Source organism: Vicugna pacos, chromosome 4 (assembly GCF_048564905.1).
Source record: "Vicugna pacos chromosome 4, VicPac4, whole genome shotgun sequence".
NCBI lineage: Eukaryota > Metazoa > Chordata > Mammalia > Artiodactyla > Camelidae > Vicugna > Vicugna pacos.
This window is the reverse complement of record NC_132990.1, coordinates 68,878,194-68,895,528: the sequence shown is the minus strand read 5'-3', so window position 1 is coordinate 68,895,528 and position 17,335 is coordinate 68,878,194. Positions and strand designations below refer to the sequence as shown.

The following is a 17,335-nucleotide window of genomic DNA, read 5'->3' as shown; positions in this document are numbered from 1 at the left end:
CAGTGTAAGGCACTTTCACAAGCTTTATCTCATATCACCCCTGTAGCAATTCTGACCCACTTCTAGCTGCATCAATCATTTATTATAGGGGGAGGGTGTATCTCAGTGGGAGAGCATGTGCTTAGCATGCAAGAGGTCCTGGGTTCAATCCCCAGTACCTCCATTAAAAAATAAATAAATAAACCCAGTTACCTGCCCTGGCCCGGTCCCCCTCCCCCGCCACAAAAGAAATTTATTATTCTCATTTCACAGGTGAGTAAACCAAGGGTTAGGGAAGTGAAGTGATTTGCTCAGCATTACTCAGTGTTAAGTCGTCCGGCTGGACTTCACACTTCTGTCTGGATACCTTGAGTGCTCGTACACGCCTGGCTGCACCACACTGCCCACTTCATTTTCCTTAGCCTCTGCCTCATGCAAATGGGTTTATTCATTACTCTGGGTCTATCTGCTTTCATACCCCAAGTTAACGGATGTCACCATGGAAGCACTCGGGAGATTGAATATTAGGTTTTTCAGTGACAAGAATATGAACGTTTATAATGTGCTAATGAACTATTCTGAACTGATTTCAGTACGTTATGGTAACGAATGAGGACTGGGAGCTGTAGCCACATTTACTGAGCACTTATATAAACCAGGCATTGTTCTGAGACCTTTATGTATGTGTTTTTCATTTGGTGATCACAGCAATTCTGATCTTCATTTTATAGATGAAAAAATTGAAGCCAAGAGGGGTTCTGCGACATGCCCAAAGCCACAGAGTTGGTAAGTGGTAGAACTGATATTGAATTCAGTTCCATCTGACATTAGCATCCATGCACTGGACATTAGGCTCTGCCATCTCTGAAGCTCTCCCTGACCGTCCCAGTCCCTCCTTCCTTGTTTCTCCCTTTCCCACTGAGCTATTGTGTGCATTTGGCCAGCGATCAATGTCTATCATATTTTCTTCTAGTTTAATCCTCATTCTTGAACTTGAGAGTAGATATTATTGTTCCCATTTTCAGATTTTTCACCCCGCTTCACCCATTTAACGTTTGTATTTCATTCTGTTCCCGCACTTGGTTCCCCGTTGTTAGTCTGTCATTGTAACTGGACTCTCCAGATTGGATCGGGTGGCCCTGAGTTTATGGTTTAGGAAACACAGGATGGCTGGTCTCAGTTCTTAAGGATGAGGCTGAGCTCTGCTTGATAGCCGGCTATGCCTGTCACCTGGGGCAATGTCCTTATAGCTCCTACGACAGCTGTACTGAAGCTAGAGCGAGCCCCAGAGGTGATGGGAGGGTGAGCTTTCTGGAACCTTGGAGTCCTCGTCTCCCTTGTAGCTGGCAGAGATCATCCTGCCTGACCTGTAGTATAGTGTGTCATCTCCTTATGGGCAGAGGAGACTAATGCGGTGTGGGGAAGGGGCTGGGAAGCCAAAAATGGGGGGCTTCTTGAGAAGACTCTTGCTTCGTATACGGATGTAGATCAAGAAAAAGCAGTGGGTTGTGCAGAAATGGATCTTGTCCCAGAAATTGGGAGATCTGGGCTTTGGCCCCAGGTCTGCCACTAACATATTCTCTGAGACCTTGGGAAAATCACTTCACTCTTGGGGACCTCAGTTTCTTCATCTGGGAAATGGGAAGAATAATATCTGCTTTCAATCCAGAGGCTTTATATTAAAAAAAAAAGCAGAAGAGACCATGAACATAAGAGCCCTTTACCAAGTCTTATGAAACAATGAGAAGTTGTTTTAAATTTCTGTTGGAACCCGGGTTTCTTTCTAGAATAGATCCCCATAACTTCTGACAGTCTGATCCATAGATTTCCCTGATAAAAGACTTGCCTCTCATGCTAAAGAGATCTTTGTAAGTAAAAAAGGCACTTGGCTAACATGAGTTAGTCTATCCTCCAAATTTCTCTGATCATTAATTGTCAGAAGTGGACAGAAAAGTCTGGGTCGGTTGTTAAACATGACAAAATAGACAAAAAGTCCAGAGGCTGATTTTTGCATCATTCAGACCTGATTACCTACAATACCTCCCCAAAGAATTGAGTTCTCTGTAATTCCATTCAGTATTTTCTTTATGGCTCAGGGAAGGGAACACTTGTGACTATGTAATCATTCATTCTTTTTTGTGGCTTGGTTTCAATGAGGGGAGGGAGGAGAGTCCACAAAGACACAGAATATCAGGATGGGACAGGGAAGAGATACTCTAAGGGAAAGAAAAGACAAAGGATGACTTGGGGAGCCCAAGACAAATGTCACAGGACACACAAGACTGTGTGTGAAGGATCAAATTTGAGAAAGATTGTCCTCTGTCCAGAAATTATGGACAGCCCATGTAGGACCTGTCTGAGGTGCTATGTGAGTGTGCGGTCCTGAGCAGACACTCACCTCACCGTGGACCCTGGCCGGGCTGGAATGGGCTGGACTTGGCACCAACATTGTCCCTCAGGCAGCCTGTGTCCTACTGTTTTGGCAGCAGCTCAGAGCTGGCCACTCAGGGAAGACGGAGGTTTCCCCGCACAGAAGAAAGGAAGGGAACGGGGAGGGACTGGAGGGTTAGAACAGCCAGACTCCTGGGGGCGCTTCTGCCTGTCAGGGCAGGAAGGCATGTCTGGGAAAGATGCCAGGAGGTTTTTTATTACATGCTTCTGTGTGAATTCCATGGTTCTCACCATCACATAGTCCCAAGTGTGTCATTGTCCAAACTCACTGCCTTCTCTGGAGAGTGGGGCCCATGAAACAGTGCTTCCAATATTAGTATTAATATTGTTATTAGTGACTGTGGCTTGGCAGCTGGGCGGATCCCAGGAGAGTGATCAGGACCTGGGGGATCAGCCTGGATGTGGGATTCTCTGACGTGTGCTCCTAAATTTGACTCTGAGGAGGTATCCCAGAAAAACCTAGATATGGTCAAAGCATGGATGGGGTATCTCCTTGCCTGAGTCCTTGAAGATGTAGCCTCTTCCATTCCTTTCAAGCAGCACATGCGTATTTAAGAAAAATATTTAGCAGTGAAACATGCATCAAAGGAAAAGTGAGAATCTGTTTCTCCCCTCCCCCCTTCCTTTCCAGGGATAATCGCGGTCAGTGTTTTGACATGTACCCATTCAGATACTTTCTATGCACATATGTGGGTATAATTTTGTTTTTATAAAGATGGGATTATTTGTTCTTGTATTTTCTTTGTTTCTCTCATCAATATGTCATGGACCTCCTCTGTCATGATGAGATCTACCTCATTATTTTTGAAGTATTTCATAGATTAGTAGATGTACCACAAGCAGTGCACATTTCCCTACTCATTCCACTTACCTCCTTTTTTTGGTGGGCGGAGCTACTATAAAGGCAGTGCTTCACGGCATCTTTGTGTACATCTGTGTTCCTATAACTGGAAATGCTAACTGGAAGTATTGCTGGAGGAATTTTAAAAATATTTTTTGACCATTTTCGTTTTTTCTTCTTTGAATTTTCCAACTATATTCTTGCCTGTTGTTTTTTTTTTCTATGTGGTTGCTGTGGTTTTATTACTGATTTGTAGGGGTTATGCTGTGATTGAGAAATACTCTTAGGTTTTCCTGCTTGATTTTACTCATAACTCTCTAATTGCTCTCAGCATCCAGCTTGCATGGATGTTTTCCCTTTTACTTACACTCTCTTCATTCTGGGAACACAAGTTATTAATTTCCCCAGAATATGAAAAAGGGCATTTCTTATCATCTCTCGTATCAGTCAGCTTTCAAATATCTGAAACTCACATGGACACAGACATCATTCAATGCATCAAGTTGGCAATAATAATAAGTTACATGTTGAGTGTTTGCTATGTGTCAGGCATTCTGTTTAAAGTGCTCAAATGCTTTTATATCATTCAATCCTTACAGTAACCATACGAGTTACCCCCATGTTCATTGCAGCATTATTCACAATAGCCAAAATATGGAAACAAGCTAAGTGTCTGTCAATGGAAGAATGGATAAAGTGTGGTGTATATATAAACAATGGAATATTACTCAGTCATAAAAAGGAAGAAAATCCTGCCATTTGTGACAACATGGATGGACCTTGACGGCATTACACTAAGTGAAATAAGACAGACAGAGAAAGACAAATACTGTATGATTTCACTTATACGTAGAATCTGAAAAAGCAAAACTCATTAAAAACAAAGAGTAGATTGGTGGTTTCTGGGGGCTGGGAGTGAGTAAAATGGGGAAAGTTTGGTCAAAAGTTATACATTTCCAGTTATAGGAGGATTAAGTTCTGGAGATATAATGCACATCATGGTGACTGTAGTTAACAATACTGTGTCATATACTTTAAAGATACTGATCTTAAATGTTCTTAACACACATACATACACACACACACAAACACACGCACGGTAACTATGTGAGGTGATGGATATGTTAACTACCCTTATTGTGGTAATCATTTCACAATATATCTGTATATCAAATCATTGAGTTCTATACTTTAAATTTACAGTGTTATCTATTAATTATATCTCAATAAAGCTAGAAAAAATAAACAACAAAAAATTTCAAAAACAGGCCAAACCAATCTATAGTGTTTAGGCACACATGTGTATGTGGCAAAATTAAAAGGAAAAGCAAGGAAGTCGCTGACATAAAAAGTCAAAGAATAGTGGTTACCTTCATGAGGGAGAGTGGGGTAGCAATTGCTAGAGGTACAAAGACAGTTTCTGGAACCCTGGTAAGGATCCATTCCTTGGATGAGTGGAAGATAGGTGTTTGCTTTGTGATGAATCACTAAACTGTAAAAATAGAGACAAAAAATAATTTTTTTAAATTTCAAAAAATAATTGAAATTCCAAAGAGAACTCATTCACTCATTCATTAATTTCTATATTTCTTTCTTTCTTTATTTAGCAAAATCCTATGGATTCAGGGGATGCAGTAATCAGTAAAACAGAACTCCTACTTTCCTAGAACTTACAATAAAACATAGAAGATGTTTTACACTAGACTACAAGCTCCGTGAAGTCAGAGGCAACGTGCATTTTATTCTTCATGACAGACCCAGCATCCAGCAGAGTGTCAGGCACATACAAGGGACTTAGTAAATATCTGACGAATGAATGAAAGAATAAATAGTTTCTTAGGCAATTATATGTTGAAATATCATTGAGATAAGTACACTGAAAGATAAGTACAGGGAGTTTAGAAAATGTAAATCTGAAAGATCTAACTAAACTTTCTTAGGAAGGGCTGCTTCACCAGAGATCTAAAGAATGAGTGAGAATTGGGGAGAAGAGGAGGAGTATTTCAGGCAGAAAGAATTTTGGGGGGAGGACACAAACATTCTGACCATATTAGCATTTGATCCAAATTATTATGAGGAAATCAAGTTGCTGTTATTTAAGGGGGCAGGGAGGTGTGTGTCTGGAACTCATGGGATTCACCAGGACACTACGTGGTGCTTCCATGCTTGGTAATAACTGTGAATGGCTGTATGAATCAGACCTATTATGGGTACTGGGGGCAGAGAATCCTGATTTCAGCTGTTCATCTGATGACCCAAAGCTATGCTATAGTACAGGTACAGAGTTGCTCAGTGATGAAAAAAATATATAAGAAGAATGCAGGGCAACTGCTAAGAGTGAACCATTGTAAGATAAATTCTTATGAACAACATGATATAATTGGTAATGAGGCATGTGTACTTGTGAGATATAATACTCAGCCGTGGATTTCAGGGGTGTCTCTTCACACAACTTCTGCTTGAAATGCCTGGAGAAGATGTAATTTCCTACCAGGAAGATAAGAGAAACAACTCTTTATATTGGGGGCCCCCCAGCATTCCTGGAATTCAGATCCACTTCCATCTGCCGTCTCCTTGGTTAGATGCTTTCACAAAGAGTTACTCTGAAACTGTAATAATGTTCAGCAACAACAGAGAACTGCACTGAACACAGCTAACAGGGCATGAGCTTCAGAGTCTGAGAACCTGGAGTCTGATCTGAAGTGTGCCATGGCAGGGGGAGGATATAGCTCAGTGGTAGAGCACGTGCTTAGCATGCACGAGGTCCTGGGTTCAATCCCCAGTACCTCCACTAAAATAAATAAGTAAACCAATATATGAAGTATGCCACTGGACAATCAGAAGGGCTAAACAAGGACAGTGGAGATAGAGGACTGGTGGAGGAAGGTGACATACCAATTATGACCTTGGGGCAAACTGCAGCAGTGGGAGCTACATCTTGCCCTACTGAACCTCCTATGGTCTATTTTCAAAAAGAAACTATGGTTGGCCACCATTCTAAAGAAGCAATGACAGGGTGTAGTGAACTTAGTATAGGGCGTGTGGGTGGGTCTGGTGGTGCAAGAGGTAAACTCTAATAGATGCTGTTGTGCCCCACCCAAGCTCCCTCAATTCTTATCATTTTAGTAACACTGACAGGAAGCATGTGAATTTCCCCTGCCTACTTTCAGAAGCCAGCACCTGACTCTGTCTGAGAGCTGTCTCTGGCAGCTGGTGGTGTCCCAGTGAGTCTCCTGAGTTCCAGATAAGCATGCATGACAGGGTAGAAGTGCTAAGGAATTAATTCTCCTTGTAAGCAACCTGCAACCTCAACCGATGAGAGTTGGGTGAAATAACTTGGATCCCTTGGGTGAGATAACTTTAAGGTCTGTGTTCTACAGTGGTTCCAGGGTTCCCAGCCATATTAAGCTCCAAATACTCATAGTGGTAACTGACTTGATAGTGTTTCTTTACTGCCTACCTTCCCCTTCCTGCCTTGGTTCCCTACTCCCTCCTGGTGTTTCCTGGGATCATCTTCCAAAGGAACTGCTTGCATTCAAACCTTTATCTCAGGGCTTGTTTCTGAGTGACCCCAAACCAAGATATATACCAATATGGTAGCTTAAAAACATCTTTTGTAGATCTTTCTCTCTTAGTAAGAATTAGAATGTCTCCTTTCATTGTGGAAACTATTTGGCTATAAAATAGCCTAGGAACATGCTTTCCAAATTCCATAGGTATTATTTTTAGAGAATGCAAGAAGCTACAACCATTCAAAAGCTCATGATTCAACTGGTTGACTCTGATTAACCAACAGGGGAGGGGTCAAGTTGACAAGACATACAACAATGACAATGACAAGAGGCGAAAGGACAACAGCAGTGGCACAAGAAGAAGGGAAGCAGTTAGTTGTTGAGTCCCTCCTATGTGTCAGGTATCATGATAAGCATGTTAGTTACATTTTCTCAGTTATTTAATATTTTTCAAAATTATTAAGACTTATGCCATTACCTTCTTGTTACAGACAAGGAGACTCAGAGAGATTAAAGAACTTACTTTAGAATCGCCCAGCTCCTGAGTGCTGGAGCTGTGATTTTCAGATTGTTGGGAGTGTTTGAAGGAGCCCCCAAAAGTCCCCTTCTTTCCCAGCTGAGCTCTTCTTCTTTTTTCACTTAAAGTATAATCAGTTACAATGTGTCAATCTCTGGTGCACAGCACAATGTCCCAGTCATGCGTATACATACATATATTCATTTTCATATTCATTTTCATTATAGGTTACTACAATATATTGAATATAGTTCTCTATGCTATACAGAAGAAACTTGTGTATCTATTTTATATTTAATAGTTAGTATCTGCAAATTTCAAACTCCCAGTTTATCCCTTCCCACCCTCTTACCCTCCTGGTAACCATAAGTTTGTTTTCTATGTCTGTGAGTCTGTTTCTGTTTTGTAAGTAAGTTCATTTGTGTCTTGTCTTTTTTTTTTTTTTTAGATTCCACATATGAGTGACATCATATGGTACTTTTCTTTCTCTTTCTGGCTGACTTCACTTAGAATGCCAACCTCTAGGTCCATCCATGTTGCTGCAAATGGCATTATTTTATTCTTTTTTACGGCTGAGTAGTATTCCACTGTATAAATACACCACACCCAGTTGAGTTCTTAATCAAATGACGAATAATGACAAAGACAGACAGGGCCAAACTGCCACTTTACTACGGATAATGTCTAGGTTGGAGACATGACTTGGGGTTAGAACTTAAATGTTTTTCTAATTGACTCCAGGAGCAGATAGTGCTGGATTGGAGAGGGCCTCCGTGGTGTGTGTAAGGGGCTCTTTGTCCTTGGAGGTACACAGCAGAGCACATGATCCCTGTAAATAGGCTGGTTTTCAAGAAGAAACAGGGAGAGTCTGGGCTGAATGTGCCCAAATGAATCAATTAAGTGTTCTCGGGCAGAATGAGTAAGGGAGCAAGCTAGGGTGGTTGTTACACAGACTGAGTTTCCTCCGCTTGGAAGTACAGGTCAAGCCTGGGAAGAAACACTCCTCCCAATGCTTGCGCAGTCTTCTGTCTACATTATAATAGTTTTTTGGTGAACCCGGGCGAAGCAGATATGGAGGAATTAAATAATGAATGAAAGAATTCTTTTTAAAGAACTTTCCATCTCCATATTCAGAGACCTCCAAACTATATACAAGAGAAAGTAATCACCTTGAAGATTCTTGGGAAATGATAAAAAGCCTGGGAAACAGGTCTTCCAGAAGTGTGAGTGATTGGGGGTTGTCCTGACAAAGAGAGAGATTGATTAGGATAAATAATAGAACTGAAGATTTGGAGTCAATAAATATGTATTGAGCACTTACCATGATCCGAGTAAGTTCACATGTTATTTATCACTCAGAGTAATCCTATCATGCAGCATTGACTTTGAACAACACAGGTTTAAACTGTGTGGATCCACTTATACATGGAGTTTTTTCCATAAATACATACTACAATACTACACAATCCATGATTGGTTGAATCCAGATGCAGAACCAAGGATACAGAGGGCCGACTGTAAAGCTGTAAGGACATCGGTGCCCCTAACCCTCGCAATGTTCAAGGGTCAACTGTAGATGTTATTCCAGTTTTACAGATAAAGAAATCAGAACCCAGAGAGGAAGAATATTCCTCAAGTCACATGCTGTGAAGTGATGGACTTTTGGTTCTGACTTGTAACTTCTGACTTCAAGTCTTGAGTTCTTGTCACTGTAACACCAAATATTATAAGAACTGGGATAAATGGATGCGTTAGACTAACATAATCCAATCACTTTATTTTCTAAAGGGGAAACCAAGACTCAAAGATGTGAAGTGATTACCTAGCTGTCATACAGTACCTAATGGCAAAGCCAGCACTGGATCCCAGGACTTAAAGCTGGATTCTTATTCTTCTATAGAACACTGCCTTTTTAAAATGAAGTATCAGATGATTTCCTTTGTGTTTCATTCTACCAGTCATAATGACTCCTGTATTCTTGGGCCAGAGCGATCTTCCATAGTTCCTTTGTGACTTGAGCTAAACAAAATTTTACACTTTCATTTTCATTTCATATATGGATAAGCACCCCCCACCCCCCATCCGCTGCCTGCAGACTTCTCTTAGGCATATAGTAAAACTCAACAAGAATCATTTTGAAAGTGGACAGTAAACCTCTCAGAGCATGGACACAGCACAAAGATGATTAGCAGTTACTAATATCACTGGTTCCCTCCCTGTCCTCAGATGTCAATCTGTATTTTGAAATACAAACATGAGGAAAAGAGATGTCTCTGGTTCAGGGAAGCTACAGTGGGTGGGCTCTCAGGAGACCAATTTTCAACTCTCAGACCTTGAGTTTTGGAGTCAGGACCCTGAGGCTCCTAGAAAGAGGGTTAGAGTGTTTTTCTTCTGAGTAGTGTCCTCAGGGCCCCCTTCATATCCCTGTTTCTCAGGCTGTAGATGAAGGGGTTCAGCATGGGGGTCACCACTGTGTACATGACTGAGAAGAGTCTGTCCTTCCCACCGGAGAGGGATGATGGAGGACATAAATAGACCCCAATAGCTGTGCTGTAGAAGAGAGAGACCACGGAGAGGTGGGAGGTGCAGCTGGAGAAGGCCTTTTGCTTACCCTCTGGGGAATCAATTCTCAGGACCACCAATGCAATGTAAAAATAAGATGTAAGGATGCAGACAAAGGGTCCAATTAACAGTGTTCCTGCCACAAGCATAAGCACCAGGTCATTGATGTAAGTGCTGGAGCAGGCCAGCTTTAGGAGTGGGACCAGATCACAGAAGAAATGGGGGATGACATTGGGGCCACAGAAAGAAAGCCTGGTCACTAGGAGGGTGTGCACTAGGGCATGGATGGTAGTGACCACCCATGACCCAGCCAGCAGCAGAGCACAGCATTGGTAGTTCATGGTCATGGTGTAATGGAGGGGTTGGCTGATGGCCACGTAGCGATCTAGTGCCATCGCAGCCAGGAGGAAGTTGTCTAGATCTGCAAATAAGCCAAAGAAGTAGAGTTGGGTCAGGCACCCACCATAAGAAATCAGTTTACTTCCTGAGCCAATATTATCCAGCATCTTGGGAATTACGGTAGAGATGAAACCAATGTCAGAAAAGGACAGGTTGGCCAGGAAGAGGTACATGGGGGTGTGGAGGTGCACATCAGAGCCGATGGCCAGGACGATGAGCAGGTTCCCCAGCACAGTCACCAGGTACATGGCCAAGAAGAGCCCGAACAGGAGAGGCTGCTGCTCTGGCCGCTCAGAGAGTCCCATGAGAAGAAATTCGTAGGTGCTGGTCTGGTTTCTTCTGTCCATGTCTGGAATTCTGTATAAGATAAATTTTACTGTAATATAAATACCAAAAAAGGAAAATAATGCTGGGTTGAAAGTACTCTCAAGCCCTGTTTAAAAAAAAAAGTTGTTTAGGCATTTCTGTTTTGGTAAAGTTTGAATTTATGATTGTGTACATTTAAAAAGACAGTTTGGATCAGACTATAAAGTTACAGATTTTTGTCAGCACTGGATCAGATATCCAAGTCGCCTTCAAACGTCTTCAGCTGTCCCCATGAAGCGTGTCAGACACCATATAAAAGTGTGCTTTGGACTGCACACATCCTATCGCTATATATTTTTTTCTTCCACTGAGTAATAATACAATCAAGTAAATAATATTTGACTTAATTTAAAAATTAAAATTAAATTAAAAGAATTAATATAGTTTATTATATAATAATATGTAATAATTATTCATAAACTAATCATATACTATATACCTGTAGTTCAGCTTTGTGCATATTTCCAATAAGGAGAAAATGTACCACCTAAGTATTTAATTCATTCATTGATTCATTCACTTATTCCAACTTATACTGAGATATAATTTGACAAAAAAAATTGTATATATTTAAGGTGGACCATGTGATGTTTTAACATACATATACATTGTGAAATGATTACCATAATTAAGCTAATTAACACATCTATCCCCTGGGAGAATTCAAGTATCCATTTAATTTGGCAGTCACGGTTCTCATGGCAAACGAACACATTGATACTTTTGGCTTGATGGATCGGTCTTTTGTGAGTGTGATCGATGTGAGTCAGTCCATTTCAGTCCAGCCCAATGTTGGGAAAAGATCCAGTTTCTAAACTTGCAAAGCTAAAGCTTCAGACCCTGACTTCTACTCTGAGAGGCCCAGGATCTTTCCTTTCTGGTATGTCTGTCTCCTCTACCCCCGGCTGCAACCAAGTCCCGATTCAGGAGCTTAGCAAATGGCAGGAAGTGCAGTGATATCTTTTGTTGTATTCATTCAGCTCTATCACCTTTCCAGTAAGAATTAGAAGTAAATGAATGTTTATTCCAGTTTTCACTTATCTTACTTAAGGGTAATTAACCTTCAGGAATCTCATTGTTTGTTAGAAACGTACAACCCATTTTAAAAACAGTTACACTGATTCCAAATGAAAAATTTACCAAAATGGCTTAATCCCAGAACTCTTCTGATATTGTGGGCAAATAAACTAATAAAACTTCAAACAATTGACACTGAGGAAAAAGATATGTCTTCTGGTTTCAACTTGTGACAGATGATGTAAGACCCTGGCCTGTGGGTCTGAGCTGGAGGAGCATTTCACAACCACGTGGGGAGCATTTCTTAAATCTTAAAACCGCCGCATTGAACTCATTTATTTGTTTCTGAAGCGAATATATAGGTTACATAGAGTAAAAGAAGATAACATTTAGTTTGCAGTAGGAAAATCTTGATTAGCCTTCTGAATCAAACCTAATAATATGGCTTTGAATAATTCATTTACCTTCTCTGAACCTTAATTCTCCTCTCTGTAGAGAAAAATAATTAAATTTATGTCATAGGCTGTTGTGAGGCTCAGGAAACTGTCCGTGATATTTTTTTATCTGTGACATAATCAACCCTCTGTGACTCTGTCTCCATCCATCTGTTCAGTGACACTTCCTCCCCTGTGCTGTGCCACCCCACACTCTTGACCATGTAACTGCCCACAGACCTCAAACAACTCATCAGGTCCTGCTTGCAGGCCTTTGCTCTTAGCTATTTCGCCTTCCTGGATGTCTCCTCCTCCTCTCCACCTGGCAAGAGTTCAGATGTCAACATCTGAGACTATTTTACATTCTCCTGAAGCTGAAGTTCATTGCTTTATCCCCTGTGTTCCCACATCCCTTTATATGGGTCTCTGATAGAACGCTTGACACATTGCCTTATAATTAGTTGCTTATCCCCATTAGATGGTGTGCCTTGGTGCCAGGGACTCATTTTTATCCATCTTGCTTCTTCTTACTATATACTTAGTAATCATCTACTGAATAAAATAGTGAATGGATGGGCAGTAAGATGATTTTTTAAGCTATGATGAAACAATACAGCATTATTATTTAGCTACCAGCATTGCCCTTTACTTATAGAATAGTTAATAAATCAAATGACTCTTACGTGAAGATCTGGGGTCACTTAGCATACATTCTAGTACACAGAAGATGTTCAAAATTGCGAAGTACTATGGATGTTGAACTCGTAATTCTAATTAATCACATATTTTCACAAGCACTGAATGCATGGTTACATTTAAACTAAATATTGTTTTGTTTTAATTTAAAAAGATTGCAAGGGAAATGAATACTTGGAATTCAGACTTAGTATGAATATACCTGCTGATTGGTCTGAATCTGCTTCTTTGTGCCCCTTCCCAATGCTGAGAAATGTTCCCCCAAATCTCTTGCTTTTTCCTTTTTGAAAACAGCCAAGCTGACCAGACATAACTCCATCCACATGTCAAAGAAGTTATTCAAGAGGCTATGAAGATTTCATGCAATTGTGGTTTCAGGGGCCAGAGATTAAATTCATAACCCAGTGAAATAGTCCTCTGGATCAGACACCTAGTTTCTTCATCCTTTAGGGACAAAAGGCTATTAAGCCATTGAATACAACTCTGTTGTTTTATGAATGAGAAAACCGAATCTCAAAGAGCTGTTGTAATCTGTCCAAGACCTGCACTACAACTGGTACCAAAACCAGGATTCCTGGAACTATTTCCGATGGACCGTTCTGCTTCCCTTGACCTACTGAGAAGGGGGAAGTATGGCCGATGACTTACTGTCAGTCCTGAGTTGGACCAGAAAGAGCTCATCATTTCTCCATGGTGAGGCAGAAGTTTGACTCTTGTGCTCTCAGTTACCACTTGTCGAGAGTGGAGAAGACTTTCAGGGGGCCAGATAAAAAGACAACATCCTCTCCTGTGTGTAAGTCAGAAAGGACCCCCGGAACATGGAACCCTCACTGCACCAAGGAAGGAGAAACGGCAGCAGATCCTGAATCAATCAGACTGAATAGAAACCCAGGAAAAGAGAAATTATCTATGTGTAGTTTCTGGTGCAATCCCCAGAGCTCCCTGCTGGAAGTTGCAGAGACATCTGGGAATACCAGTCTCTAAAGTATCCATTACGGGAAAAACCTTTGTTTATTGCCCAGTCCCAGTTCTCAAACTCTAAATGCGCTGCTCCAAGATGGTGAAATTCACTTATTCTCTCTGAACTTTGGTTCTCAGGTAAATAAGTCAGAAAACAAAATATTCTCTCACAATAGAAATCTGAGAGTTTAACATTTTTTTAAATTGAGGTATAGTCAGTTTACAACAGACTTTATTTAACATTTTTGCCATTCTAGAGTATATGAAGTGGTATCTCATTGTGGTTTTAATTTTCATTTTTCCAGGTCTTAACAATGTTGAGCACATTTTCATGTGCTTATTGGCCCAACCCAAAATCTTACCATGCTATTTGACAGTTCTTAGTTTTCAAAGATCTTTCAACATTTCCTAAAAATTTTTTTAACTTGTGCATTTATTATGATGGAAGATCTGCCCTGTTTTCTTTTTTTTTCTTTTTTTTTTTAAATTGAAGTGTAGTCAGGTACAATGTGTCAATCTCTGGTGTACAGACAGCATAATGTCCCATCATGCATATATATATATACACACACACACACATATACATACATGTATTTGCTTCCATATACGTTAAAAATTTTTTTAATTTTAATATATATTTTATTGAAGTATAGTCAGTTTACAATGTTGTGTCAATTTCTGGTGTACAGCACAATACTTCAGTCATATACTAACTTACATACATTTGTTTTCATATTCTCTTTCACCATAAGTTACTACAAGATATTGAATATAGTTCCCTATACTATACAGTATGAACTTGTTGTTTATCTACTTTTTATATTTTAGTATCTGAAAATCTCGAACTCCCAATTTATCCCTTCCCACTCCCTTCCCCCCCGATAACTGTAAGTTTGTTTTCTATGTCTGTGAGTCTGTTTCTGTTTTGTAAATAAGTTTGTTTGTTTGTTTTTTTAGATTCCACATATAAGTGCTATCATATGGTATTTTTCTTTCTCTTTCTGGCTTACATCACTTAAAATGATGATCTTCAGGTCCAGCCATGTTGCTGCAAGTGGCATTATTTTATCCTTTTCTATCACTGAATAGTATTCCATTGTATAAATATACCACAACTTCTTTATTCAGTCATCCGTTGATGGATGTTTACGTTGCTTCTATGTCTTGGCTGTTGTATATAGTGCTGCTATGAACATTGGGGTGCATGCTTCTTTTATCATTAGAGTTCCCTCCAGATATATACCCAGAAGTGGGACTGCTGAATCATATGGTAAGTCTATTTTTAGTTTTTTGAGGAATCCCCATACTGTTCTCCATAATGGCTGCACCAAATGACATTCCCACTAGCAGTGTAAGAGGGTTCCCTTTTCTCCACACCCTCTCCAGCATTTATCATTTGTGGACTTTTTAATGATGGCTGTTGGACTGGTGTGAGGTGATACCTCATTATAGTTTTGATTTGCTTTTCTCTGATAGTTAGTAGTATTGAGCATTTTTTTTTCATGTGCCTATTGGCCATTTGAATGTCTTCATTGGAGAATTGCTTGTTTAGATCTTCTGCCCATTTTTGGATTGGGTTATTTGTTTTTTTGTTATTAAACTGTATGAGCTGATTGTATATTCTGGAAATTAAGCCCTTGTCAGTTGCATCATTTGCAAATATTTTCTCACATTCCATAGGTTGTCTTTTTGTTTTGTTTATGGTTTCCTTTGCTGTGCAAAAGCTTATAAGTTTAATTAGGTCCTGTTTGTTAATTTTTGCTTTTATTTCTATTGGCTGGGTAGACTTCCCTAGGAGAATATTGCTAGGAGGTTTAGAATGTCTTATATTTAAGTCTGTAAGCCATTTTGAGTTTACTTTTGTGTGTGGTGTGAAGGAGTGTTCTAACTTCATTGACTGACATTTGGCTGTCCAGTTTTCCCAACACCACTTGCTAAAGAAACTGTCTTTTCTCTGTTGTATATTCTTACCTCCTTTGTTGAAGATTAATTGACAGTAAGTCTGTGGGTTTATTTCTGGGCTATTACATTCCATGATCCATATGTCTGTTTTTGTGCCAATACCACACAGTTTTGATTACTCAGAGAGGGTTATTGAAGAAAAAGATGGATACAAGAAAACATCTTAAAGCTCAGAGAAATGGGCTCAAAAGTCTCACAGGCTTACAGTGAACATCATAGGAGGGCTTGGAATTTCATTACAGAAACATTAATACACAGAATTGAGAGAGCAGGTAGGGGAAGAAAAACATCAGGCAAAGAAAAAATGAGAGGAAAAGTAAAATGAAACGGGAGGAAAATGGTGTCAGTGATAAGAGTTGTGCAAGTTACAGCTTTTAAAGGAGATACTTTACAGCCCCCATGAGTGCCCATGACATTGGGATTGAATTAATGACGCCAAGGGCTGTCCTTGGTCCTGAAAATTTTCTGAAGCGCACGTTTCATATCCTTATTCCTCAGGCTGTAGATGAAGGGGTTTAGCATAGGGGTGACCACCATGTACATTAAAGAAGCAATTATGTCCTTTACTTTGGAGTTGCCTGATGAGGGAAAATAGTAAACACCTGCAATGGTCCCATAATATAAAAACACTACAAAGAGGTGAGAACCACATGTAGACAAGGCTTTGAAGATTCTCTTGAAGGAGAGGACCTTCAGGATGATGGCTGCCATGTAGATATAGGAGCCCAAGATACCACCCAATGGCAGGGTAAAGATCAGTCCTGCCTCAGTGAAGATGAGCAGCTCATTGAGGGAGGTGTCTGAGCAGGAGGACTTGAGCACAGCGGAAAGATCACAAAAGAAGTGGGGGATGACAGTCCCTGCACAGAAGGACAGCTGGTCCACGAGGAGGGTGTGCAGCAAAGCGTGGGCACAAGAGAGAAACCAGCATCCAGCCACTAGGATGATGCAAAGCTCATCTCGCATGATGGTGGTGTAGTGGAGAGGGTGACACACGGCCACATATCTGTCATATGACATCACTGCAAGTAGAAAGCTGTCAAGGCAACCAAAGAATATAAAGAAGTACACTTGTGAAACGCACCCGGCATATGTGATTGATTGGCATTGAATCTGCATGTTCCTCAGCATCTTTGGGACAGTGACAGATGAAAATGCGACGTCAGAGAAGGCCAAGTGGCTGAGGAAGAAGTACATGGGGGTGTGGAGGCGACAGTCCAGCCTGATGAGCAGGATGATGAGCAGGTTCCCCAGCACCGTGGTCAGGTACACGCCCAGGAACAGGGCCAAGACCACACCCCGCTGCTCTGGCTGGATCGGGAGCCCCAGGAGGAGGAACTCAGACATGCTGCTCTGGTTCTCAGGCCTCATACTGTACTTTTATGTGCTGGGAATAAAGGAGGGTTAGGAATATCAGAAAGTACGATAGGGATGCATTCCATACTTCAACTTTATGAGCAAACAATAAACTTTTCAATGAATTTCCTATTAATTTCTCACACCTGTGGAGGCACACATCTTTGCTCTGTCCCAGTCTGGATCTAGGAAAACATCACACCCAAAAGGAGCCAACTAGACCTCATTGCAGAGAGGCAAGAGGGCATTCACTGTTTCATTCAACCATTATTTGCTGAACATG

General features: G+C 40.6%; 2 protein-coding genes and 1 non-coding gene across 3 annotated transcripts; 1 reads left to right on the top strand and 2 right to left on the bottom strand.

Moving 5' to 3' along the window:
• Positions 1-4,483: 4,483 nt before the first annotated feature.
• On the bottom strand, positions 4,484-10,608 carry LOC102535337 (olfactory receptor 1f45-like). Its single transcript, XM_006205605.3, has 3 exons — positions 9,688-10,608; positions 4,642-4,795; positions 4,484-4,503 (listed from the first exon to the last, which is right to left on the bottom strand). Exons 1-3 carry the CDS (start codon positions 10,606-10,608, stop codon positions 4,484-4,486), a joined length of 1,095 nt encoding a protein of 364 aa, XP_006205667.3.
• Positions 5,990-6,062, top strand: TRNAA-AGC (transfer RNA alanine (anticodon AGC)). The gene has a single exon. It is a non-coding gene; the product is annotated as a tRNA-Ala (tRNA).
• A 5,514-nt stretch (positions 10,609-16,122) lies between the features above and the next one.
• Positions 16,123-17,067, bottom strand: LOC140695897 (olfactory receptor 1J4-like). The gene has a single exon (XM_072959001.1). The coding sequence runs from the start codon at positions 17,065-17,067 to the stop codon at positions 16,123-16,125; it is 945 nt and encodes a 314-aa protein (XP_072815102.1).
• Positions 17,068-17,335: the final 268 nt, after the last annotated feature.

Bases quoted from the DNA above. Each gene is read 5' to 3' on its own strand.
- LOC102535337 (XM_006205605.3), bottom strand. From the start codon at position 10,608: ATGGACAGAAGAAACCAGACCAGCACCTACGAATTTCTTCTCATGGGA. The intron at 4,796-9,687 runs AAAACACTCTAA...TTTTTGAAATTT, and splicing joins TGAGGACACTACTCAGAAGA to AAAAAAATTATTTTTTGTCT. The intron at 4,504-4,641 runs GTAACCACTATT...TATTTTTTCTAG, and splicing joins CCCCACTCTCCCTCATGAAG to CTTTATTGAGATATAATTAA.
- LOC140695897 (XM_072959001.1), bottom strand. From the start codon at position 17,067: ATGAGGCCTGAGAACCAGAGCAGCATGTCTGAGTTCCTCCTCCTGGGG.